The sequence below is a fragment of the Zonotrichia albicollis genome, chromosome 9 (assembly GCF_047830755.1).
Source record: "Zonotrichia albicollis isolate bZonAlb1 chromosome 9, bZonAlb1.hap1, whole genome shotgun sequence".
In the NCBI taxonomy this organism is placed as follows: Eukaryota; Metazoa; Chordata; class Aves; order Passeriformes; family Passerellidae; genus Zonotrichia; species Zonotrichia albicollis.
The window spans coordinates 28,783,802-28,811,320 of record NC_133827.1 but is presented as its reverse complement, the minus strand read 5'-3'; the positions used below and the strand labels follow the sequence as shown (position 1 = coordinate 28,811,320).

Here is a 27,519-nt window from a genome sequence, read left to right as displayed (position 1 = left end):
TCCTTAAAATACCATTAGTATAAAAATAGCCAGTAATTATTAACTGGAACTAGCCAATAAGTAATAATTGGAACTTTTTGAAACAGACCTGTTACATACCTCAGGAAGAAGATTGGATTTTGAGCCAAGTTTCGTAAATTTCCTACTTTTTATTTACTGGCAGCACTCAGAATGAAATCCCTGGTTGCTGGACAGCATTGCAGGGTAGTGTTTTTTATGGAAATAACCTGTGTGTGTGATGTTGCAGGATTTATTGGTTATGCTCCATCCATAAATCGTATTGTGCAGCAGTGGAATCTGCAGGATAATGATGATGACCAGCTGTTTTACACCAAAATCTATGTTGACCCATTGGCAAGGGTAGGTAGTGACTCGCTTTCTCTTTTCTTCCTGCTTGAAATAACATGCTGCTCCTCATAAAACACCAGGAGATGAAAGGAGAAGGAATGCTGTCTATACTGGAGTGCCATGTTGACAGTTGTTTGTTCTCCTGAAGTTCCTACTGCTGGAATGATGAACAGGCCCCCAAAGGGTCATGCCTTGATATATTATTTCAGGCTGCCTTCAGCCCCAGGCAGGTTGTGCTTCATTGTTAGAAATAGCAGCTCTGAGGTATATGATCAGACACATTTATCTCAATGAGGGTCCCGTGTACTTGGCAGTTTGATGGCCAGAGAATGTGGCATTTTGCCAGGGTGTCACTGAACTACTTGCTGATCCAGTGTTTTATACTTTGGCTTGCTGCCACTTCAGATCCTGCCTTCAGCTTTCTGTGCAAATAAGTTCAATAAAGTTGGATTGTAAATTTTGGGTGAAGACTTCCTGTGTCCTCACTTAACAAAGTTCTCTGCTGAGTTGCAGCATTGAAGCATGATAGGTGTTAGAGATGTGTCCCTAAGGCTGCAAAAAGAGGGATAAAGGATTAGCTGACAATATATTGATGCAAAAAGACTTTAGAAACTGATATAGAGGAATTATGAGAAGGATTTTGGTAATTTGTGTGCTTGAGGCAGATGCAAAGCTTTTGAAATATATACATGTTGTTTCTGGCATAACTTAATGGAAAATCAGTTCTTTTTGGATACAGATTCAGAAACAGAATATTTCTGTTGGAAGGGACCTGCTGTGATCATCTAGTCTGACTGGCTGACCAATATGGGCCTGACCAAAAGCTAAAGAGTGTTACTAAGCTCATTGCCCAAATGCTTTTTAAGCACTAGAGAGGCTGGAGGTTTTGACAACCTCTCTAGGAACTGATCCAGACTTTGACCACCCTGTTCATAAAGAAATGCTTGCTGAACCTTCCCTGGTGCAGCTTTGAGCCATCCCCACCAGCTCAGCATCTCCCTGTGCCCTTGCCCTCCTCAGGAAGCTGCAGGGAGCAGCTCCTCTAAACGAGACAAACCTCAGCTGCTCCTCTTGGGAAATTCCCTCCAGCCTGTAAGGACTGAGTTGCTTACATGCAAGTTCAGTCAGATGCCAGGTATGCAATTGAAGAGACAGGGTGTAGAGATATTAAAGCTGATTCTGCATCCAAGTCAGAAGTAACATAATTGGTTGTCTGAATGGATTGTCTTCTAGACCAGAGCTGTGTATCTGTGCAGAGCACTGCTGCACCATGATTCAAAACACTTCCATGGTGCTTGCTGTACATCACCACTGATTCTCTCTGTAGTAATAATGTGCCTAATGCTGTGGAATGTGTAAGAAGATCTTGGAAGACCAAAAAAAAGGGCATCATCTGTTTTTAAGCATGTTTGAAATGTTACATACTTGAATCAGCATTTTAAAAGTGGTATAACATGGTATTTAAGTAAGCTAGGATTAGTAATACAACATTAGGGACATGTTTTAAAACCACCAGTGTTTTCCATCCTGACATGATTTGTAAATTTGACTTTTATATTTTTGTGACTCTGAAACACAGCATGTTTTGTTTCTTGGCCAAGAGTAGTTAATTTTTTTTTTTTATGACACAAATTGTCTTTGGCTTATACTGCAAAATTGCAGTTCCTGTGGTGAGTTATGACCTTTATCCTTCAAGTTTGAAGTTTCTGCATATGCAAAATAATTGCTATAGAACTGCACAGCTTGGGAATACAGACAAATATAGCAATTTGAAGAACACATTCTCCCTGATTCCTTGCTGCCACTGTGGTATAATTGCAGTGTGGCTGTAAAAACATTGGCTTTTAGGATGCCTCAACAGCTTTGGTGCTTTGATTTCAGGAGCACATTAACATCACTTTGGACCACAAATGTGCGATTTTCCAGACCCTAAATGGAGCTGTTGGTAAGTGCATGATTGGACATTGTGTGATTCATTAACTGTTATTAACACTTCTTTTTCTGCTTAACCATGGGTGTAGTTCTTTAACATGTGCTTATTTTAAGGGAGTGTTTGGATGGGTAAAGTTGATCAGCAGATTAGTTACAGGTCTTTGGGGTTGATTGTGAATTGAATGCTCTCATTGTAAAATATTTGATTTAAAATGGAAAAAATCGTTTTAAATACATGAAGTTGGTGGTAAATATAGAGTTAAGGATAATTTTTCTATTTGCCTTTCCAAAACTCAATTACAGGAGTAAGATTAGTAATTAAAATTGCATTTTAGATGTTCTCAAGCAAACAGCTATACATAATGAAATTGAATAATGTAGAATTCCCTTTATTTAACTGTCATGAATTTAAATGGAAAAATGCATCTGTGCAAACTTGCTTTCTTACATCTGACCTTTAATTTTGGAACAACTTTTTTGTAGTCAGATCATATCTGAAATAACTGATTTCTCAATAAATAGCAATACTGAAGCTACTGATGAGAAACTATGAAGTTTGATGTCACTTTTCTTATCATAAGGAGCTTAGAATTCAAGATCTAGTTAGAAAAAGTCAACAAAAGCTTCTAAATAAATAATACTGACAATGATAGCAACAGTAAGATATATTGTATCATCAAGGACTTAAAAACTCTGAAATTTTGGCTTTTTTATGAACTTACTGACCTGCTTTGTTGATTTTCAGATGAAGTCCTTTTGAAATTTGAAGAAGGAAAAGTAAGAGCAAGGAATTCAGTCTATGACACCCTACCAGTCACCATTCATGGAAATGGTCCAACTAAAGTGAGTGACAGCTTGGTTTTATTTTCATGTAAAGCCAAAACATCCATGAAGGCAAAAAATAAAATGGTAGGAGTATGAAACAGTCATAGCACACCACCAGTGCACATTTCCATTTATTGTTATTAGGAATTGAGAGGATAAAAGCCCCCTTTGAATTCATGTTATTCTGCTGTCACTTGATATTACTGCTGGAACAACTCATTTTGCTCCCAAAATCATCACAGCATGGGGTATTAGAAGCAAGTAAGTTTTTGTTAATTTTTTCTCTAAAACAGAGCTGTTCTTGAAGCCAGTGCAGAATGTCCGTCTGGTTATTAAGTCAGAATAACAGGGTGTCCTGGTTTAGGACAAATTAGGGGGAAATCTCCAAAAGGGAGCCCCCCCTCCCCCCCAAAACAGAACAAACCTCCAACCACCCCTCCCCCAACACCGGGTTCGGGAAGGAATTCCTCGGAGGAGCAAAGTGGAAAACAAAACCTATTTATTTACAAGTAACAAAAAGAACACTCCCCAACACAAGAAAAGAAAAGGGACCAGACTGTGTTGTGAGGGCGCCGAGCTTCTGTCGCAGGCTTCGGGTGTCCTGGAGCTCTCAGGCCAGATCCGGAGCCGGTCCAGTATCTTCAGGGGAGGGTAAGAAAGAGAGAACAAAAGAAAAGGGAAAAAAGGAAAAAAAAACAGCGCAAAAAAAAAGCAGAAAGCAAGCAAGCAAGCGGCTAGCCAAGCCAAGCAGCAAAAGCCCCAAAGCAAAAGTGCCTGGGCACACCGCCCCCCCCCCCTTCCCCATCCGGCCACAGCAAGATGGCCGGGGGGGGGGGGGAAGGCACAGCTGCCAGACACAACACACGATATTGGGATAAAGGCTGAAGGCTGTCACCCCACGACACAGGGGCAGGATAATCTAGCCAAGAGTGATGGGCTGGGACATAAAACAGTAACCCAGCTGTTCCTACCCTAGACCCAGGTGTGTGTATACACATATATAAAAAATACATTGCATTAAGGCAGAAGAAAAGTCTCTTTTGCCATTGCCTTCAGTGTCACTGATCACTGCTGTCACTGTGCCCATGGCTTGTCAGCTTTGGGCACATGCTAGAGCCCTGTCTGCCCTGTCTGTGAAATGGCTGTTTTGACAGATTCTGTTCATGTGTGAGGATTCAGTGGTTCAGAGGTCCCTGCACAGTTTCTCAGGGAAATGGCTGTGTTTGGTAATGTGGCAGCTGAATCTCTTTGTTCTGTGCAAAGAAGGGTACAGATGGATCATTTACAGTAATGTCTGTTGGATGAAGGATTGGGCACGACTACTTTCTGATTTCTTCTGAATAAATGTCCCTAACTGTAGCTCCTTATTTTCAGGAAAATGACTTTCAGGAAAATGAAGTAAAGTTTGAAAGTCACTAATATCCCAGGGACTGCTGCTTCTTTATTTTTATACTTGTATTTTGATTTTGGGGTCAGTGGATATAATGATGCCTTTATCTGTTTGCCTTATAACCACTCAGTAGGGGTGAAATGTATCACCAAGTCCTTCCATTTTTACCTCAACTAAATCCTCAAATTCTGTCATCACTGGCTTTGCCGACATGTTGCCAATAAAAGGAAAGGTTCTGTATAAACAGCATAGCAACTTCTTATATTAATCCAAGAGTTAAGCTACATTAAACAAAAAAGATTCCACCTCTGCCTGTAGTGATGTTTTAAAAACGAGGAAACTTTTGCTATGCATCACTTTATCAGTGTAGGTAAATTCTTCTTTTTTAAACCTAGGATGGAATCAAAGGGGCAATAGTATATTAGGCAAAAAGTTTTCTCTAGTTTGTAAATAAACTAGCATAAAAAAAACTCCCATAAATCACTCCCAGTACATAAAAGTATTTTATTCATGAGATATTCCTGCTTTGTACTTAATCTCTCCAATCTGCAGATTAGTAAATTGCCCTGGTTAGATACACTTCTCGAAATGTGTACCAAATAATTTTTACATTCTGATGTCTAACAGTTTTATTTTTCACCTCAAGTGCACGTAATTTTTGAGATACTTATTTTGTAGATTTCATGGTGCATATGTAATCTGTTTTTTCAACAAAAAGAATGAGAAAATTTTTATCTGTTTTTTTTTAATGTTTGTTTTAGTGACAAGTAATTGAATGAGTAAACCTGAATTGTTTTAAAAGTACAGTTCATCTTTTGCCTGCAGCTTTCATGAATTTAAATTCTTCATTTATGTATCAGATTCACCTGAATTATTTGGGAAACTATATTCCCAACGCTTGGACCCGGGAAACTGGCTGCACTGTTTGTGATCTGGACTTACTGGACCTGTCAGCAGTCAAGGTGAGAGCCCTCTGCACTGGAGCAAGGCCCTTTGGCTGAAGCTGAGAGGTGCTCAGCGATTCCTGAGGCCAAGTGGCTTCTTCATGCAATGTGTTTTACTACTTTCAGGAGTATTTTTATACATGTATTTTAATATCAGTTTCATAGTGCTGAAAGATGATGCCGTACCCAAAAGACCTCCAGATTTTCACCTCTGTTCACTGAGGGTGAATGAGCAATTTTTGAATTGTGCAAGGTTCTAAAGAACAATTAGAATTTTGGAAGAGGTAGAAAAACTCTAGATATTTCAGATTTTTTGACCTACAAAATAGTCAGATGTCGCTATAGGACACGAAAAAACACGAGTGCACACACCACTGCTCTCAAGGTGAAGAAAAAGGAAGTTTATTTTCTGACTCCAACATCTATAGTTTTCCAAAAGTGACAGTGGATTGGAGGGTGAAAGTGCCACCTCTCCAATGACACTGGACAATCCAACAGTCCATCAAATTTCTCCTCCTCTACAAAAGAATGCAAAGCAATAAGTTATTTACAGAAAGTGTGTGAGAAAGTTTGTTACAAGAATGTAAACATCAGAAGGCTTAGAAAATCTCAAAAAATCAGGGCGACAGCCAAAATGCATCATTTGAGCAACTTCTGTTGCAAATAGGGTTTAATAGTCAACTAACATGCTTACAATTACTATTTTTTGAGATTAAACAGTCCAAAACTGCTTTGCCTTGTGGAGGAAAATGCAAATATTTGTATTATGTAAGCAAATGTGTTTCTGTAGAAGAAGATCTGGATTTCAGTACAGTTTTCAGCATTCTTCTAGGACAAATACACCCATACACATGGCATGTGTGTGTATCCAGTACTTGGCAGCTTTGGCTCTTCCACTCCAAGCATGTTGTCTTTCATGTCTCTGTAAATATTTCAGCTTGTACACAGTAAATTTGAGGCAGAGTAAATACTGACCTCTACCATGTGGAATTGTAAGACTTGGATGAAAAAGTAAATTCTGATTATGTCTAACAGGATCTTTCCAGCAGATGTTTCATTTCTGTTCTGTATTGAAGACTTGAATGAGAACAGGTCTTTGGAAGAGCATGTTAAGGATAGCATGAAAGAAATACTGGCTTGTTATCTTTGTAATAAAAGGAAAAAGTGAAACAATTTCTGGGCAATAAGTAGCTAATGGACTGGAATATAAACTAAAAAAGTTTTTGCTGGAATTTTAATAACTTTCAGATTCTTTCTTTGTTTTTAAATTTTATTTTCTCTTTTAAGATAACATTTGAATGGTGTTATAATTAGATAGTGTATGCACTCCCATCATAAATTTTACCTGAGGAAAAGATGTCAAAGATTTTTTTCCAGCGGTGCTGGTAATTATGATGTGGTTTTGGAGCAGTTAAATCTGAAAGCCAGTAAGAGGGATACAATGATTTACTGGAAAGCTTCCTATAGTTTCTATACATCTGCTTGGAATGTGTCTTCTTTACCGTAATGCATTCTTTGGACTCCATGCCTTGCTCACTCTGCCAGAAGAAATAACAAGGCTTTTCCTTGGCCTCAGGGGAGGTGTTTACTTCAGGCATTTCTAAGTACCAGCAGGATTTCATTTTCTGAACGTGCTCTCTGTTCAGGCCAGTCTGGTTGCTACTTAACAAGAAATTTTCAGTGAAAAGAGCAGTTCCTGTTCTGTGCCTCTAATGATTTTCTCCATATTGTTTTATTTAACCCTCTGCATTTATACATTCATATCTTCTGAGGATTTTGCTTTTTTTTGGGGATTGCCTATAAAGGAGCTCAGAGGTACATATGCAAGGTCTTTGCTCAGCCCTTGTCCTTTTGACAGAAACAGGATCTTCTGGGCTGCAATCCTGACTGAGGTGTGGAAAAACTCAGTGACTTCTCTCTTCTGGTAATGTCAGCAGCCTGTGCCACCCCCAAATTAACCACCTGTTCCGGTAGAAGCAGCATAATGGAAAACAAGTTGAAGAGGGCAACTGGATTCACTAAGTGCAAATTGTTGCTACTTTCTTAAGGATTTTGGTGGTTTTTTTGGGGTTTTTTTTGGGGATTTTTTTTCTGAAACATAAATTAAGTTTGTTGCCCAACTTAACCTCCCTAGAAATGCTTTTAAACTCTAAAGCTTCTTACTGGTGTGGAGACTTTCCAGTGTGGCTGAAAAGGATGATCTCACTCCTCATTTCACTGGCAACTCTTGTGGCAAGAGATCCTGGACTTTGTTCTGTGCAGTTGTACTGAGACATTGTCCTGTGTTTCTTCCAAAAATTGTCTTACACTCAACTACTGTTTATTAAAAAGTAAACTTTTAAAGTCAAATACATGACCTCACTGAAATGAGAAAATCTATCAGAGAAAATGCAACATCTGGGTGCAAACTGGGTATTCCCAAAGAAGTTTTGCTGAGAGGCAACTTCTGATTTCACATATTTAAAATGCTCATTGTGACCTAGATTCAGATTATGCAGTGACAACTTTTTGTGGCAAACCAAGGTCTGAATTGATGACCTCTGTGGTTTGAGGAGATGCAGTTTACAGGAATTTTTCCCCCTAATTTTTTAAGCACCATTGTGCTTTGGTCGCACTGAGATTTCAGTGTTCAGAGCCAAGCAGTTCATATTTCAGTGTAATGAAGCAGTGTCAGTAATTCCTCATTGTCCCTATAGCCTTTGCACACCCAGCCTGAACCTCTTTCTGTTTCCCCTGGAGAACAAGGGGAGAATGACTCTGAGTTAGGAAAATTCAAAGTACAGAGGCTGCAGCAGTTGTAGCTCAGTGTGCCCAGCTTAGCCCGGGCAGCTTTCCTTGTCCCTGGCCATCAGTGGCACCTGGCACTGTCACATTTTCTGAAAAATCCCTTCGCCAGGATTTCTTCTCCTGGGAAGACGAGAAGCCTCAGACCAAAACCAACATCATCTCATTTGCTTCTCCCTGTTTTGTTGCTTGGGAATGTGGCTGGAGATTGTTTACCAACAGGTGCATGTTTGATTGGTTTCATGTGAATTGTTTTTACTTAATGACCAATCACCATCAGCTGTGTTGGACTCTAAGGCGTCAGTCATGAGTTATTATTATTCATTCTTGTTAAGCCTTCTCTCTGTATCCTTTTTCTTTAGTATGGTTGTAGTATAGCATTAATATAATAGATATAATATAACAAATATAATTAATATAATTAATACAATATAAAACATATATTGTATATTATGGTATATATTGCATATTATGTTTTATATTATGATAAACATAATATACAATATACAACATAATGTGTAATATATTATGTTATATATTATATTATATATTATGTCATATATTATGTCATATATTATATAATATATAATAGCATAAAATAATAAATCAGCCTTCTAAGAACATGGGTTCTCATCTCTCACCTCATCCTGGGGACCCTCTCAAGCTCAAAGGCACCAGTGCCTGTGCCAGCCTCAGCAGTGCCACCAGAGAGGGGCACAGGTGCTTTGTGGAGACACAGCAGTGCTTTGCTGATTGTTCTGCAGTTTTTGGGGTGTCTGTGTGCCTCTGCTTCCCCAGCAGTCCTTATGAGGTTTGCAGCTGTGAGCAGGAGGGGTCAGGGCAAGCACTGGGTGTTTCTGGGTTCCCATGTAGACACTGTGAAACCTCAGCATGTGTTGATGCTTTATCCAGACACTTCTCAAGTGGGTGTTGGCCTGTTTAAAGAGCTAGCTGGCAGCCTTTTATGCTCATATAAGGTTTCTCTCTGAGCCTTGTAATGGATTAGACTTTTATAGTAATTGTCTGGTTTAGAGATGGAAATAATTTCTAGTCAGTGTATTTCTTTGTGTAGGAGTTGAGGCCTTTGAAGCTTAAATTTTTTTGTCTTGCATACTGCAGTAATACATTTCAGGAGTAAAAAAAAGTGCTGTCTGTGTTTCTTTTACTGGTCATGATCTCATGATTTCTATCAAGCACATACAAAGCAGCCAAATACCATCAAAATATGTGAATTCACTTTAAGATAAGGGCCATAAAAGTTCAGTGTTCTTGGATGTAAGGATACTCTGTTAGTTTATGAAAGATCTCTCTAAAATCAGTGAGTAGGGAAGGAATGCAGAGCCCAGTTAAAATGAATGAGGAGAAATAGTGCATAGACATTTATAGAAGGGCATTGCAGTCTTTGGCTTAAGGTACAGCTGAGTAAAGTATTTAGTGGTATTTATTCTTTGACTATTTTTAAAAAAAACTGCTCTCTATATTTTCCTATAAATGTAATCTGTGTCTGTTCCTTTAAAAAAAAAAAAAAAATTTGCCATTCTGTTCTAGATGTATTTCCTTAAATGATTCTTTTGCTGTTTTAGTGGAGTTTTTTTTAAAGTAATAATTTTAAAACCATATTACATTTTTTTCTACTTCCAGTGTGTGTTTCATACTAATATTAAATCTATTATCTTTGCTTATTTTGTGAAGCCAGTGGAAATAAATGGGGTGCATAGCACTTCTGAGCACACTGGCTTTGATTGTTTGAAAGCTGTGTGTACTAAGTTTACTACATGACGTTAGTTGCTCTTTACTATAAATAATCTTAGAAAAGAGGCAAGTCTTATTGGTTGTATCAAAATATCATTTTTTTTAGGAATATCCAAGAGTAAAAATTGGTGTTTTCATTGAACAACCCACTCCTTTCCTAACTAAATTTTTAGACAGACTGTTGACTCTGGACTATCCACGGGAGGCACTCAGTATCTTCGTTCATAATAATGTAAGTATGACTTTATCATTGTACAAAATTTCAAGTTTGGAAATTATGCAATGAATCAAAGTGTGGAGTACATGGATTTGATATAAGAACACAGTTAAAATGCATAGGAAGAGATAATCCTTCAGATTGTAGTATGCAGAGCTGGAAAAATGAAATGAAGTTGTGTCAGGACTTACTGAAGTCTATTTAAAGAAATTGCTTAGATTATTTAACTAATGAAAAAAATGTATTTTGAAGTGTGTGCTTCTGGAGGAAGTATTGACTGACATAAAACAATAGAGTAGAATAAGAGCAGAACAGTTCCAGCTGGAAGGGGCCTGCAGTGACCATCTGGGCCAGCTGCTGACCATTGCTCAGGACTGAGCAACAATGACACCAAATTGTTAACAATTGTCACCAAATTATTAACTACTGATAGTTGACATGGAACCTTGCTTTCATCTTGCTGATATCCCAGTGAAATTTTTGATATTTTTGTTTCTGTTGGCATATATTTTTGTTATATTGATATTTTTGTTTCTTGCTGGGTCCATGGAAAGATTGGTGTGTTCAGATATATTTTGACTGGCACTGCAGATAAGTTGTTTTTGAACACTCCCTGCTAATTACCTAATCATCTGGCATTGCTGATAATTCCCCAGTGACTCCAGTCAGTATTGCTGTTTTGGGCAGCCTGGTCCAATGGAAGATGTCCCTGCCCAAGGCAGGGGTGTTGGAAGGAGATGATATTTAAAGTCCCTTCCAACCCAAATAATTCTGTGATTTTAATGAGTGAGATATCAAATGTGTGCAATTATTTTGGAAAAAAAAATGAGGCTGGAAGAGAAATGGGAATAAAATTTAGTTGTACCCCTTTTCAGTGTGCATGCATTGCTGTTGATATGACAGCAAAAAGGGAATCAATAATAGAAGTAGAGCTTATCTCTAAAGTATTCATTGTGGTTTTGTTAGGGGATTTTGAGGGTATAAATGTGATGGGCACATGGGAATTGCAGGCTGTGTTGGTTTTGTAGCTTCAGCCAAAAGTTTTGTGGTGTTTGAAATGAATATAAAGACTGAACAGCTTTTTATTATAGAGGGGGGAAAACCCCTACCCAATATTTCAATTATTCTAATGGCAGCCATAGTAGGCAAAAGCTACAATGAGGGCACTGGTTTGGAAGGCCTGTGTGCAGCTGAGAGCTCTTAAATAGAGATAAATAGAAAGGTAAGGAGGAGGGTAAATAGGAATTAAAGAAACAATCAGTGGGACTGCATTTTAAAGAAACAATGGCTGTGCCTGTACAATTTCGTACAGGTTCAGCTCCCTCTCTAAAGTGATTCTGCAGGGGCATAAAAAACTCCTGCATGCCACTGAGGTTGTAGGGTGGGTTTTAAAGACTGTAACATAAATATCCTGAAAAATACTCCATTGATAATTTGTGAATTTTGCATTGTTGTACAGCTTTGATTAATACTGCTGATGTGTGGGATTATTTTCCTAAAGTTTTGGACAGAGGAGGTTCATTTTAATGACAGATATCCTGGAATATCTTCAAACACTGTTTGGCATCTGTTTCTTTAGGACAGAATACAGTGTGTTCTTGGACACTGTGTTCATGATTCATACCTATTGGTGCCTTGCATTTGCAGTAAAAAATGTTTACATGATTACAGGAGGTTTACCATGAAAAGCACATCAAGAAATTCTGGGAAAAAGCCAAGAACATTATCAGAAATATTAAAATTGTTGGACCTGAAGAAAACCTGAGTCAAGCAGAAGCCCGGAACATGGGAATGTAGGTTCTAATCTATAAATCTGTTATAGTGATGAATGCACTCACATTTTTTCATCTTGCCACGTGTATTATTTTGTGCCTTTAATGTTTACATCTTCACCTGTGAAAATGGGAGCTTTTGTGGTAGAAAAGATCTAGACATAAGACATGAATTGTCAAATGTTTTGTGGTTTCTGTCTAATATAAAAAGTTGTTGATTGTTGTGGAAAAATCTCTCTGGTTTGGGCTACTTCAACAGTCTGTCATCTTATCTTGTGATGATGGCCTAGACAAGGCGTAGTATTTTTTTTTTTTTTTCTTTTCCAGCTACCTTACTGCAGAATTTTTTTCATTTTTGCATTGGATATGCTTTTAACAATTGCTCTTTGTCCCAGTGCTTCCTCTTTTTTTTTTTTTTTTTTTTTTTTTCTTAAGTGACATTATATTTAAATAAACATATGGTTAAAGCTTGACCTGGATGTGAGGGTGACTGAATTCTCTTTCCTCCTGTGGTTCAAAGAGGCAGGAATATCCTTCAGAAGGGCTCAAGCAGAAGTTTCTCACAAAGGCAACTGACTTTATCTTATGTTTGGTCTTGCTTTTTTCTTTTGTTCTTACTAGACCATCCAAAACTTTAGCTTTTTAACCTGGCATTTTCTGTGCCCAAAGTTGGGCCTTGGAGTTTGTGTCCCCTGCCAGCCCTGACTGTCACAGGGTCCCTTCAGTGCTGCAGCTGGCTTGGCTCCTGCACAGTGGCTTGTGGCTCTCCCAGCACATCAGCCACATGATGATGGAGTTCAGTTCTCAGCCCAGGATCCCAGCAAGGTCAGGAGCACCTTGCTGTGGCCCTGCAGCAGGATTCATTCCATGATCACACTTGGACTCACACTTCTGTCAGATCTTCCCTGAGTGTCAGAGCACCGGAGTGGATTTCAAAAGGCCATTTCTGCTCAGAGGGTGAGCATAGGCTGTTCATAGGCTCAGCTGAAAGAATGAAGGTCTTGAGTCTCTGTGGTGTTCTTGGAAGTTGGTTTGAATGGAGCTTTGTTGTGCTGGAGGCTGATCTCTGGCTGAGGTCCACAGCTCTCCCCTCGCCTTTCTAGGAAATGCTGCAGATGGCCAGTGGTAGTCTAAGCACCCATTCACATATTTATAAATCATTCTTTCTCTGTTTCCAATACTCTCTAAAGCAGATGTACACTCATGACAAACTTTTTTTTGGTGCATATTGTGTGTAACTGAGGTGGAGTTTCTGGAGTTGCCTTTTCCTTTTTGTTGTTATATGGACAACGTGAGGCAGAATCTTCAGTGTTATCAATGTCTATAGTATTACTAAATCTCACCCAAAGACCTGGAAACCTGTCATCTTTACACTTGAAACACTGGAGTGGCATTTCCATATCTTTCTTTTTTTTTGGCCTTTGTGTGTAAGGTATGAGTTCTTACAGCTAGTTCTTTTTTTCTTGATGGAAAAATCATCTTTGTTTTTGCCTTTGTTGCAGATGAGATTTCAGCCAGCTGTTACAGAATTTGTTATGACAGAAAACATGAAAAGCAATTAAATATGTTCAAGTAATAACGGAAAGTTGGGAAATATTCACTTCTGAGCTTTTATTTATAAAAAGTATGTTTTCCATAATCTTATTTCTCCTGGTACTTACAGCCTTCAGGATTTCTCTTTTAGGATAGTTGGTTCTTTTTTGTTCTTCCCCCAAAAATATTAGTAGCAGAACAGGGTAGGAATTTTCCAAAACTTTATAAAAAACGTCATTTATCTAAGCTTTTAACTGGGAATGTGCTCATTGTGGCTGTCTAGAGAGATGCAAAATGTAACCCTAAATGGCAGGATATATCACCCAGGGTTTTGGCTTCAGACTTGTATGTGGAACACCTTTTCTTTCAGAGATCTGTCAAATTATTTAAGTGTTCTCCTTCTGGCCTTGCAGTGCATATTTGGAATTGTATTTCCAAACTGAGACGTCTGAAAATGATAACTTGTAATTAATCAAGTTCAAACTATGTCTAAAAAAAAGAGAAGAAGGTTCAATGGCAGAGGAATTGGGGGGACAGTTTGTCTCTGTCACAACCAAGCAGAACCTTGGACTATCTCAGTGGAAAGTGTGATGAAGGGAAGAGCTGTGACATTCTCCCATTTTCAGATGAGGTCACTGTTCCAGATGGATTGTGGTTTGTAAACTCAGTCAGACATCACTCTGATTGCAAAATACTTTAAACTGCTGAGCTTCACACTGCCAACCAAAACTCTTGGCTTTCTTCTGAATTGTTGCTAATTGCTGCATTGAAATTACTCTAAGTGATGTACAAGGACACAGCTTTCTTTTCAACATTTGGTCTTACTTCAGAGCAGGTGGGGTAGAAAGCAAGTAGATTGAAGAGTTTAGCCTTTGAATGTAGATAAGGAAGCATTTTATACATGAGCTTTGCCAGAAAACACTTTCCACTGTTCCTGGGAGTGAGGTGGATATGCATACAAATAGTTTCACATATAATCTGGGATTTCTACCTCTGGAGAGGTTAGCATGCACTGTAAGAATGTAGTACTCTAAACCAGAGTATTCCATGAGGATAGAAAGGGTTACATTTATTTCCTTGGGCAAAGCTACTGGGCAACACTGAAAGCCTGAAGAGAAGATGCATTAATTTCTGGAGGGTGTGCTTGCTTTATTAATTTTGACTGAACCTTTTATCACTGTCTTTCCCTCCATGTGAAACCTGTAGTGATTTGGGGAGATTTTTTTAGTGACCCTTAAGTGCAAAGGATCACCAAATGGCAGAACTTCATGCTTGCAGCCTAATTCTTCCAGCATTTTCAGATGCAAGCCATCATGTCAGATGTGAAGGATAAGTTCTGCCATGGGGTGATCCAATCTTCAACACTGTAGAGAAAGAAATAGGAGAAAAAATAAGTCAGAATAGTAACCTTGAAATTTCCTGACTATTTAGAACCGGAATGCTTTTAGAGAGCTCTCAATTGAGTACTGAATGACTGAGTGTGACCAAAAGTTTTAATTTTTATTTTGTGGTTTGGATTGTTATGTGAATGAGGCACAGGAGGGTTTCTAACACTAAGCACAGGGACCAGTTGGAGTAGAATTTCCTGGGTCTGGATTTAAAAGGGATGAGGGGGCAGAAAAAAAGACAAAAGTTAAAGGACAATGCATTTTGCTATTATGTAATTAATTTTCTAGGTATATTTGCCTATAACTAAATATAAATTTGTTCCACTTTATCACATTTTTATCATTAAAATGAATTCTCTTCATGTTTTTGTTAGCAGCAGAGGGTTTACCTGCTTTTGGGGCAGTGCTGGAAAGTGTGGTGGCTGGGATCAAATCTGGTCTCAAGTCTCTTTTCCTCACTAGAATAAGGATAAAGGAGCTGAATGTTTTTGGAAAAAAATTTACATCTAATGCCAAGTGCAGTATAAAAGGTATCAAATCAAGTGGAACTTTAACTAAAGCTCTGATTATAGATATTTTAAAACAAGAATTAAGATAATGTTTCAAGCTGTTATGGTGGAATTAAAATAGGGAAAACAGACAAATTTAATAATGCCAACTGTATGATAGGAAGCTATTTCTGTAGTATTGACTTGAGGAAATTGTTCCACCTTCTCTAAAAGTATATTTGATTACTTATAATCTCCTATTATTCTGATGGCATAGGAAAGCTGAATTCACTATACCAAGTCTTGGCCTAGCAAGTCCATCCTGCCAGAAACATACAAACATAGTCTGTGTATCTTTCATATTTACAATAGAATGTGTTTTCTTTGTCTTTCTCTTGAAGGCATGGGAATTTGTGCAGTTTGTTCTTCTGAGATCAAATTCACCACTGATAGAAATAGTGTATGGAGACATTCAGTTACTTTCTCCAGTATAAATTCACTGCCTTTGCAATTGGTTTATATTTCTCTTTACCAACTTTGTTGTTCTTGTAGGTCAAAAAGACAAAGACGTCTTTAAATATATGTTTCCTTATAAAGGTTTATAAGTTTTTGTCTTACACTCTCCATAAGGTTTCAATTATCATTCGGATTGCATCTGTGGAATCTTTTTCCAAAGACAGCATTATAGCCAGTTGCTAGAGGAGCTTATTAAATAAGGTCATACTTCACTGTTAAGTGATTGTACTGATACCCAGCCATATAAATTAATGGCATGTTTCCCCTGCCCCATTTTCTATTAGGGCACTCTATAGAAGGCATTAGTGGACTTGGTAAAAGCTAGAGGCCACTTAGTTAATTAAAAGGAAAATAAAAGGCATCTAATCCATGTATTTTAATCCTCTAGTTAATGAAACTACTGAAGTCTAAAGATACCTTCCTTTACAATACTGTGCTGCAGAGGACTTCTAGTGCATTGAATCAGTTCAGTGCTTACTTGTAGATTGGGGTTTTTTAAAATCTTTGTTTTATTTGTGATTTTTTTTTTCTGTCCATGTGGACACTATTATTAACATGAGTTAATAATTCCTTTTTGTCTCTTAGGGACCTTTGTCGCCAGGATAAAACGTGTGAATATTACTTAAGCATAGATGCAGATGTTGTCCTGACAAACCCAAAAACTTTAAGAATACTGATAGAACAGAACAGGTATAGTAAATCTCCTATTTTGTAGAATTTCCTCTAAATTGAAAGGATTCTCTGGGGTCTGTCCAGAGAAAATATGATCCTGTTTATTTTTGCAGAGTTAAATTCTCTTTGTTTACTTGTGGTATTTCATTGCCATAGTTCATAACAGGCTTGAGGGCCAACAATTCACAAAGCATTTTGTTCCTGTAAAACAGCAATTCCTGATGTAAATTTCAATTTCAGATTTTCATATTTTCTTATTCAATCTGTCACTTCACAGGAAGATAATTGCTCCACTCGTAACTCGCCACGGGAAGCTTTGGTCCAATTTCTGGGGTGCTCTGAGCCCTGATGGTTATTATGCTCGATCAGAAGATTATGTGGACATTGTGCAAGGGAACAGAGTGTAAGTAACTGCAAACTAATTGTTAAAATTAGGGCACCCAGTGGTTATTAGCAACATATTGCATGAAGATATGAGTATGGTATTACTCCTGGAGAGATGAGGTTAGCTATATTTTTGTGTTTTCTGTTTCATAGAAATACACTTGTTTACTCCCACTCACAGCTTGAAAAAAAAGCCAAGTGTTTAATGTGAAGAGCTGGTGTCAGGTCTGGACACAGCCATTACTGGTACCTGTCTGATGGTGTCTGGGTGCTCACCAGTGCACCAGTACAGAAAAAGGCAAGATAAACAAAAAGCAAACCCAAAACTCTACATCCCTGGAACCTCAGGCAAAAGGAATGGTTGTTGTATTCATTAAATGACTTTGTCATCTCCTTGGGGCAAATGCTTAATCAATGGAACAGCTATAACTTCTTTGTGTGTATATATGATGTCATGTATATCTTAAGGAGCTCTTCAGCAATACTCGTGTCAAGGATAAACTTTTGGGTTTATCCCTCCCCTAAATTAACGTGATGTTCAGTTGTTCTAAGCTTCACTGTTCCATATGGTGATGCTTTTCTTTGCCCTGGAAGAACAAAAGGGTCTGAAACAGACTGCTTGAATAGGGCTGGCTTGTTTTCAGTCCTGCTGTTCTAAAAGATGTGCTTGTGGCACTGAGAGGGGGGAAATCTGCAGCGGGAGCATTTTGAAAGCAATGCTTTTGTGTTGAATTTGGCTCAACTCTCATAAATACATGGCCTACTGTGGTCTGTGGGTGTTTGTGTGAGGAGGTCAGACCAGCTGTGTGGAGTCTCAGTGAAGTCTTTAAACTCATTTAAAAATCTGTTTTGGAGTTACTTTCTCCATCTGGTATTGTAAAATAATATTAAATGAGAGTTTGACTGATGGCCTTAACTATGGAAACATGAAGTACATGTGTAGTTAAAATTCCATAGAGAATTTGACCTTGCAATATTTTTATAACAGTATTTCATGAAAATTGAATTACTGCCTACGCCTACTTTTGAGATGTCCAGATGTAGTTTTCCAAGTGTCTTGGGAACCTTTCAACTTCTTCTCCTTGCAACTTGCTTAGTATTGTCAGCAAATACAGAGATGCTGATTTAATAGAATAGGCAACAAATTAGTTTTCATAGCATTAAACTATTTTTGTGTTCGTTTTTCTTTTTTTCAACAGAGGAGTATGGAATATCCCTTACATGGCTAATATATACTTGATTAAGGGACAGACTCTGAGGTCTGAGATGAAAGAAAAGAACTATTTCATGCGTGATAAGCTGGATCCTGATATGGCACTCTGCAGGAATGCCAGGGAGATGGTAAGGTGTATCTGAAACAGCTTGCTTGCAAATACATACATTTCTTTGTGTCCTGCTGTACTCATAGACTGCTTCATTTGATTGATCTTGGATATTATGTTTTACTTCTAATTCAAAGTACTGGCCAATTTTTGTGTGATAAAACCCTTCAGGTGTATTTTTGAAATTGTTGAGAACAGAGGTTTTTTCAAGGCCAATGCACTGATACAATGACTGCATGGTGTTTTCTAGTTAAATTCCCTGAAAATTTCTGTTGAGGTTAAAATATCTTTCTCCTTGGCACAACCTCAGTAGAGGAAAGAGAGCTCAACTGCTCTGCTGTATGTGACTTAAAATTTATCAATGCATTTGGATAATCTCTATTGTGCACATTTTTATACAGTGTGAAACTTCCAGCAGACTAAGTTGGAATATTTTGCTATTTTTTATTAAGTAGATATATATTGAAACTAATGATGGGCAGTGGTAAATAAAAACCTAAGTGGTTTAAGAAATTGTAGGAATTTTCTTAGAGAGCAGGAAATACTCATTAATTTTTCTAGATAGGTTAAAACTGTATCAGATAAATGCTACTTGTGTTAACCTGGGAGAAATGAGAGAACTTATTTGTACTGTAAAGTTATGAATCTGTAAATCCATATTTCTACTGATATTTACACTAGTTTCAGCACAGAGACAAATAAGACCTAAACCAGACCTATTTCCAGACACTATAGCATTGAAAAATATTTTTGCTGAATTGAACAAGAAAAGTTGGCAAGTATTAATTTTTTTATTCCCTCATAACAAGGCATGATTTCCTCTGTTGGTGCTGATTCTTCAGAACATCCCCGTCCAGTCCTGTTGTATCCAAACCTCCTCAGCATCAGTCCCTGCAAAACCTGTGCTTTCCATGTGCTCATTAACCTAATCTGACTGGCTCATGAGAAAATTGCTTCCTCTTTTCCTCTGTCAGTCTGGGCTGTAGGAGGGTTTGGAACGTGCTTGGTTTTGTACTGCAGCAGATAAGAAGGGGCTGGTGGAAACAGCTTTGACATGTGTATGAAGAGCTTTGCTTGGAGATGCATGTTGATCAGCTTTGGTCAAAGGCTGCTATTTCCCTGATGTACCTGTGGAAACCTAAAACTAGTTGGGAAAAGAGAAAGATTGTGTCAGAAAACTGATGTGATGATTCTCCTTCATTTTAGACTTTACAAAGGGAAAAAGACTCCCCCTCTTCGGAAACATTCCATATGCTCAGAGCCCCAAAGGTGTTGCTTTATTTGTTTTTTATTCATTAGTTATCATTACATGCAGTATCACTCTACCACAGGAAGATACTTCTCCTCTGTCCACTTCCTCTGATGAAACACTGCTCTGGCTTTCTCTCCAGTCTGCTGAGGTTCAGGTTTTTGCCAGGACAGGTTTTTCATGCCAGCTGAAAGCATCTCAGAGAGGCTCTTGGTTTCCTCAGGGGGTTCCTCACTGCTTCTGAGGTCAAGGTGTGCTGACACTGCTTCTGTAGCTGAGATGGATGGAGCAGTCCTAGGAAGGAGTGAAGCTCAGATCACTTGTAGGTCTGCCAGGCCCCCTCTGTGACCACATTGTCACTTTAAGCTGGTTTTTTTCACCCAGGCCCTCCTTATTCTCCCTGCTGCAGCTATTTTATGATTTGATAAGTGCCCAGAGCTGGGCATGTTTAACATAATCGTTATCTTTCTAACAGTTTAACTCTTTTTCAGACAAAAACATAGAAGTACCAAAGTACCCAAATGGTAATGCCTTCATCTGCTGCAAATCCAAAAGTCACAAATATTTCAGAAAAAAAGTTTTAGTCTGAAAAACCTTAAATGAAAAAAGTTTAGAATTCTAAGTTTCTAAAAGAAACTTAGAACCTAAGTTTCTTTTCAAAATACTATTTTTCATAGAACCTAAGTTTCTTTTAAAAATACTATTTTCTGCTACTACTTCTAATCAAGAGAGTTCTGTTAATACCTTCTGTTAATAGCTTGATAATACAGCTGTATCTTACTTGATATCTTCCATATAATTACATGAACAGACTTCAGAGTGCTCAGCTGTTTTGGATGCTGATCTGAATATTCTTGTGTGCTGTATTTGCCAATATCTTTTTATTTCAGGCCAATTCACCAGACGGATCATGTAGTGAATACTCTGAAATAAGTTTCTTGTTCTGACTCTCATGAGTCCTTTGATTATTAGCTTATTCTTTCAGGTTTTAATTTGAAACTAAACCCTAGATGTTGATTTTCTTGTGTTGTGAGCATTTTCAGTTTGAGATCAGGTTCTTTCAGTGTCTGCTTAAGTTTTCTGGAAAGCAAATCGACCAATCACTCCTCTGCTTTTTCCTTTCTATAACTCTACATATGTTCTCAACAATATGTCTTGGTTTAATGTGTTTGGAAAATAAATGCAAGTAAATGCTTGTAAACAAGAAGTTATGAAGAGTAGTTGGTGATTACAATCAACCATTTGAAAATTAGGATGCTAAATTAACAGCACTCTTACAATATATGTGTGCAAATGTGTGGTTATATTTTATAAAAGCACAATCATGAAAACCTTTTTAAAGCTTTGCTAAGATGGACAGTTTTGCTAATGATGCTTTCTCTAATTGGTATAGGGTGTTTTCATGTACATTACCAACAGACATGAATTTGGAAGACTTCTTTCTACAGCCAACTACAATACTTCCCACTACAACAATGACCTCTGGCAAATCTTTGAGAATCCTGTGGTATGCATCTAATGATTGTTAAAAAGTTATTTCATTTAAAAAAAAAAGTATAAATTTATATATTATCAAGGACTTGAAATTTAAAGGCTTTATGTGGAGAACTTTTGTTTACTGTGTGCTAAATATTGATCATGTGCTAAAAGGTGTTCTTACCCATCCCCGCAAATGACAATATATCATATCAGTAAGCCAGCTGGTGACCAGAGCATGAAATTGGAGATGTGGCCCTGAGGTAACAGGTTTCATGATTTTTGACATGATGGGAATGAGTTTGTTTATGAGAATAAAAAAAAATTTTGAATTTTTTCAGGTGCTTTCATTAGAGCAAATGAATAGAATAGAAATTATTTTTTATCACTTACAAATATCGTTGTTCTGCTGTAATGTTTTTAAATAATTTTTTTTTAGGATTGGAAAGAAACTTACATAAATCCAAACTACTCAAAGATCTTCACTGATAACATAGTAGAACAGGTGAGTAAAAGTAGTTTTTTAGAAATTTGCATGAATGATAATAAATTGGCATGCAGTAAATACTTCCATGCAATACTGTTTTGGTCTGTGACCAAACAGTTTTTTAATGTTTTGGATTAGAACTAAATTTCTGCCATTTGATATAGGCTGCTTGCTTTATGCAACTGATCTGGGCAGAGCACTTGTGTTGGATGATCAGTTGTGACAATTGGGGACAGTGATTTAATGAACATTGCCTCTCTAAAACGCTGGGATAAGTTTTCTCTGTGTAAAGCAATGTTAAGTTTTAAGCTGTTTTCCATCTTAACCTGTAATGGGGAAGACCAGAGTTGTGATTAAGAGGCACAAGGCACAGAAGGTGTTGGGTGCATTGATACTCTTAGTGTTTTTGCTTTTGTGAGAATGTGCTTGAGAATCAAGTTTCTAATTGTTTGGGGTTTTCTTGTAGCCCTGTCCAGATGTGTTTTGGTTTCCCATATTTTCCGACACTGCCTGTGATGAATTAGTAGAAGAAATGGAACATTTTGGGCAATGGTCTGGTGGAAAACACCAAGTAAGTGTCATCCTATATAAACATAATCTTAATGAGTGATCTTAACTACTTTTACAACAGTAAGTCACAGTGTCCTGCAACAAACAAACATCCCAACAATTGCCAATGGTCTGAAACATGTGCTTTGTGGTAAGAAGTGCTTAGTTTAGTCTACCATGTAGCTGCTTCTCCAGTAGATTTAGAGGCATTCTTCAATTAATGTTTTGGTGCTGACCCAGGCTGGATGCCAGGCACCCACCAAAGTCACTCTGTCACTGCCCTCAGCTGGACTGGAGAGAGAAAGTATAGAAGAGTTTTACTAGAGAGATAAGGACAAGGAAAGATCATTCAATGGCCAACACAGGGCAAAACAGACTCAGTGTGAGCAAATTAGTTTACTTTGTACTCTGGTTCAATTGGTAATACAATGAGCAATGAAACAACATTTTAAAAACACCTTTTCCCCACTTATCCCCTTTCTGAAAGGCACTGCCGCCGCAGAGGTGCTGTCTCTGTCACTGCTGGGCGCAGCCTTGGCAGGGGCAGGTGTGGCTGGCATTGGCTCCACACGGGAAGTTTCCAGCAGCTTCTCACGAAGGCCACCCCTGCAGCCCCCCTGCTGCCCGAGCTGTGCCACATAAACCCTGTGCAGACTTGGAATCAGCACGTTAGACACCAACAGGGGTGCAGCTCTGGAGCAGGTACCTGACAGTTACCCAAGGCTGAATTTGGGCAGCTGTTGATAACTGTTCAGACAAGTTTTACTCATTTACCTCTTAAGTACTGATTTGTCAGACTTGTCCCCTTAAGGAGTTACCTGAAAATGTTAGGAGATATTGTGTCAACATTCTCAGAGAATTCAAGGTATTTATTAACTACCACTAAAATCAGACGAATGCTTCTCTTATTCATAAATGTGGTACCATGAGAAACTATAGTCATAATTGTTATGTAGGTAGGAGCCTCTGGAAAGAATTTTAACATACTTTTATCTTCAAATTATTTCATCATATATTACCCTGTCAAGTTGAGGCCTGAAGTCTCTTGATGTGATAGAATTTCAGTTGCATCTGCAGCTCAATAAATAAAACTTTTTATCCCAAGAAACCCTTTTATTTACAGGTGACACATCTGAATATTGGCTTATCCTATAAAAACTTTGAGGTTTTGCTCTCAGCACACTTCTTTCTTTGGCAATTAGCTGTGGAATTTGCTGTACAGAGAGCCCCTGAAATGTTGCTTTGTTGCAGTTCTGTGATTCTGCAGATTATAAATAAATATTTGTTGAAATGTCAGAAACTTCCCATGTTCCTGTTTCCAAGCTATTTGTGGTGTTTTCACTAGGACAGCCGCATTTCTGGAGGTTATGAAAATGTCCCAACCGATGACATTCACATGAAGCAAATAGGACTGGATAATGAATGGCTGCATTTCATACGAGAGTTCATTGCGCCAGTCACACTAAAAGTCTTTGCTGGCTACTATACCAAGGTATGGGTTAAAAGCTTTTGCAGAAATTACTCCATGGTGTGACTAAATTTAAGTATTTTAATGAATACACTTCTTTGGTTTGGTTGGGAGTTTATATATGGCATAACAGCAGTTAAAGGTGAATGTTGTTGATGTTTTATTTTAACTCAGCTTTAAACAAACTCCCAGGAATCCTGTGTGTGACTTGGCAGCTCACAGCTTGAGGTCTGCCTGTGTTTTGTTGCAGGGCTATGCTCTGCTGAACTTTGTTGTGAAATACAGCCCTGACAGACAGCGATCGCTCAGACCTCACCACGACTCCTCCACGTTCACCATCAACATCGCCCTCAACAAAGTAGGAGAGGACTTCCAGGTGAGTTACTGCCTTAAAAAATGTTTTTTGAGTATCTAATATTAGAGCCTAAATGCATAGAGACCCAGCTGAGAAGGAATAGATGCACATCACAAATTGAGATACATTATGCCTTGTGGTTTTTTGACAAGCGCTGTATTTGCTCAGCTCCAGGATCCAGAACTGTTGATGCAGTCAGGCTGAATTGATCAAACTGGTTTCAGATGGTGGGAGAGAAGGGGTTTGAAGAAAAGCTTAGGAGATGTTTGTCATTTCATTTTTAACATTTCTGAAATGCTTCATTTCTGTACAGTGAAAGCTAATTTTTCAAAAGAGTGTAAATAGTGCCAAGTTGCCTCAAGTGACTTCTTTTCTGTAGAATTTTTCTTAATGGTTCTTTTTTAGATCAGCCACAGAATGAAATTTTTTAACTATTGTGTCTGTTCATGTTTTTTCTGAGCTAAATTATTTTCTGGTCTGATATTGATTCAAATAAAACAGTCCCCAGAGTGTGGAGCTAGGCAGAGCAGTGGCAATAATATCTAGCTTTTACTGACAGAAATTTAACCTGTTGTGTTTATGAGCCTTTATCATTCATAGTACTTAACACCAATAAATGTGCTTGGCACACTTACTATTTTAAAAAGCACACCTTCAGAGTGAAAGCAGCAGCCAGATTAATTAAGATTTGTTTAAATGCTGTCCTGGGTAGGGGTGCAGTCCTGAAACAAGGCCTGTGAATGCAATTTGCTTCTCTCTGCTAGAATCTATAGTGAAGTTATTGAGGATCTGTTTGTCAGATTTGTTGCTTGAATTAGTTTTTATGCAGTGAATGCTAAATAAGACAAGGGGAAATCTAGTTGCAAGTACTTGTCTGTTAATTAATGCTCTAAAGATGGTGTCATGTAAACAACCTTGCTAAGGGAAGGTAAAAGAAAAAACTCAGCCTATTAATAATAGCAAATTATTTGAAGTGATGGATATATAAAAATGAATTTGTTAAAGCACAAGATAAATGTTTGGGGTTTATTCTGTTTGTGTCTTTACTACAGGGAGGTGGATGTAAATTCCTTAGGTACAACTGCTCCATTGAGTCCCCCAGGAAAGGATGGAGCTTCATGCACCCAGGAAGACTTACACATTTACACGAAGGACTTCCTATCTTGAATGGCACAAGATACATTGCAGTATCGTTTATTGATCCTTAATTTTATTTTTCTTTGTCCTCTTCAACAGCAGTGTTCTTTACATAAACATTTATTTATAGATCTCTTCTGGAAGATGGTGATAAAAGAAACTAAGTTACTGTTACTACACAACAGAGGTACTTTGGGCTAAAAGGAGGAAAACAGAAAATGTTCTAATATTGTTGGAGATTTCTTGATATCTGCTCTGAGCCTTGAGTCCCAAAGTAAACATGTCCTACTTGTTTTTCCATTCTGCTGTCCTAAAGAGTGGGTAAGGAGAGAAAGTGGAAAAGCACAGTGAACCCATTTCTTCATTGAAAAAACCCAAACCCCAAGGAACACTAAATACAAAATCATCGGAAAAATTGATCGTGGTTTTCAGTCAGTTAAGTGACACAGCTAAAGTGTGGTGGTCTGTATATTTGATGCCAACCAAAGAAAGGAAAATCACAGCATAAAAACAAAATCAAATGAATCTTGTTTACAGTTGTTTCTGGTAAGCAATAATTCCATATGCTGGTTTATACCGAAGGGAAAACATCTCTGTATTCGTTGTCAATACTGAAATGTACACCCTTAGAAGAAAAAATAAATTAATTGCAGAGATGGAACAAGGATTAAATCAGTTATCTAAGGAGGAAATGTTTTATCATTTGTTCTGAGAACTTATCCTATTGAAAGCTTACTTTTCTTCAGCAAGTGACCTTTGTTTAAAGTGAGTTATTTTTCTAAATGTGTAGTTGCACCCAATGGATACTGGAAATTTGATGCTTATTTTCAGAATGCTGGTAAATTTTACTAGGATGTTTTATAGGGACAGTTTTCTACTCTTAAAATTACTTGAATTTTGTATCAGGAAAATGAAATGGTGGCAGTCTCTTTTAAAGCTAAGGGTCTTAACTTGACATTTATTTTGAAAAAAATTGGTTTAAAATATTCCTACTGTATCTACTGTTTGTAATTTAAAGAAACTTGAAGCTGACTGTCTCAAAGTCTACCGTGCCAAAATGCACAACATGTTGGAAAACCTTGAGAAAAATAAAGGGTAATTTTAAATTAATGGAGCAGCTGTTACTTGATGTATCAGGTAGTTTCTTTGCATTTGTGACTGTTCTTAAAATACTGATTTACTGACAAATATTTTCTAATGATCTGTAGATGGGAGATGGGCATGTCAGATTTTGGGTTGTTTGCTACTGGAGTTATTTCAGTGAGTTCCTGTGTACCAAGCCTTGCATTACACTTGCAGAACAATCCCAGCAGGAGTGATGGTTCCTGGGTTTGTTTTTATATGGAGGCTGTTTGATGATCTAAACAGTACTTCACTTTTTATCTGTGTATCTTTGGAGAAGCTTTATATCACACTTTCTGAACAGAAACTTTATTTGCAGCTGCCAGGATTGGGAGAGAGTTTCAAAGATTCATCTTTCACTGGAAATAACCACATCTGCTTATGTCCCTGTCCTGCAGTTTTGAGGAATGAGTTTTAGCCATATTTAAAGTTATGCTGAAGCAAATACATCAAAGTGAGTTAACCCACATAATACATTAAAATGGGCTAGTTTGAAAAGGAATGGCTTTTGACAAGAAATTTTTTGCTTTCTTTTAATTTCTCTTAACACTGTCAACTTTTTTGCTTTTTAGGCTAATATTTGGGGGTTGCTATCCCTCAGCTTTGTTTCCTGGTGTGGAACAGCTTTCTCAGTGTCTCTCTCTCTACTGCCTGTGCTTAAACAAACCTTACAGATAAGAAAGTCTTCAAGTCTTTAGAATGAAACCAGCCTTTGTTAGTAATCTTTTTTTGAGCATTTGTCTGTGGTCTTAGGCTAAACTAGAACAGGATAATGTTTTTTACCATTGGATCAGTTAACAGGCATTTTATTGTTTTGAGGAAATTTCTTGGAAAAAAAATCACAGAAAAGTACTCCAGCACAGGGGAGTTTCTGGATTTCTGCAGAATTTTTCCTCCCCCCTATAACTTGTATTTTAGTTATGCATTCTGTAATTCTCAGCAAAATTTATCTTTTTTGTGTGTATTTTGCCTGAGGAAAACCCTGAGGGCTTTAATTACTGCTAAATTTTTGTGTTTGCACTCTTAGTTCACTCTGTCACGTAGTGACAAGTAACTCTGTGTTTACTGTGCTGCACATTTGTTGGAAGGGAAAATGTGATTGCCATGTTTGAGTTACTAACGTTCTCGTACTTATTCTTTCAATAAAGTATTTGCAAAAGGTGGCAGCTGCCATTCAAGTGGACAGCAACAGGTATGGAAGTGTTCTCATTAACTCCTTGGGAACTCACAGAGGCCAGGAGAAGAATTTTTTTCTGAACAGTTCACCTGAATTAGTTCTGAAAGCTTTGCCCTGCTGTTGGAACATGAGGATATGAAACCACATAGACTAAACAGAAGTGCCACTATTAGAAGATTCTCTTTATATTTTGTTACTTTTAAAAGCCCTTAGACTCTGATATCTCTTTAGC

At 37.7% G+C, this 27,519-nt stretch overlaps 1 protein-coding gene across 2 annotated transcripts in view; it reads left to right on the top strand.

The window, feature by feature from the left end:
• The window catches only part of PLOD2 (procollagen-lysine,2-oxoglutarate 5-dioxygenase 2), a 50,022-nt gene extending 23,045 nt beyond the window's left edge, over positions 1–26,977 (top strand). The window contains exons 5-20 of one of the 2 annotated variants that reach the window (XM_074547139.1): positions 248–360; positions 2,230–2,293; positions 3,026–3,123; positions 5,356–5,457; positions 10,082–10,207; positions 11,864–11,985; positions 16,475–16,579; positions 16,839–16,964; positions 18,145–18,286; positions 19,474–19,536; positions 20,910–21,023; positions 21,432–21,497; positions 21,946–22,050; positions 23,374–23,520; positions 23,747–23,872; positions 24,904–26,977. In XM_074547139.1, the coding sequence (XP_074403240.1) occupies positions 248–360; positions 2,230–2,293; positions 3,026–3,123; positions 5,356–5,457; positions 10,082–10,207; positions 11,864–11,985; positions 16,475–16,579; positions 16,839–16,964; positions 18,145–18,286; positions 19,474–19,536; positions 20,910–21,023; positions 21,432–21,497; positions 21,946–22,050; positions 23,374–23,520; positions 23,747–23,872; positions 24,904–25,059 (1,775 nt within the window). In that variant the 3' untranslated portion in view covers positions 25,060–26,977. The remainder of the gene's footprint in view (positions 1–247; positions 361–2,229; positions 2,294–3,025; positions 3,124–5,355; positions 5,458–10,081; positions 10,208–11,863; positions 11,986–16,474; positions 16,580–16,838; positions 16,965–18,144; positions 18,287–19,473; positions 19,537–20,909; positions 21,024–21,431; positions 21,498–21,945; positions 22,051–23,373; positions 23,521–23,746; positions 23,873–24,903) is intronic. The other variant, XM_074547140.1, reaches the window with a different exon arrangement.
• The last annotated feature ends 542 nt before the right edge of the window (positions 26,978–27,519 follow it).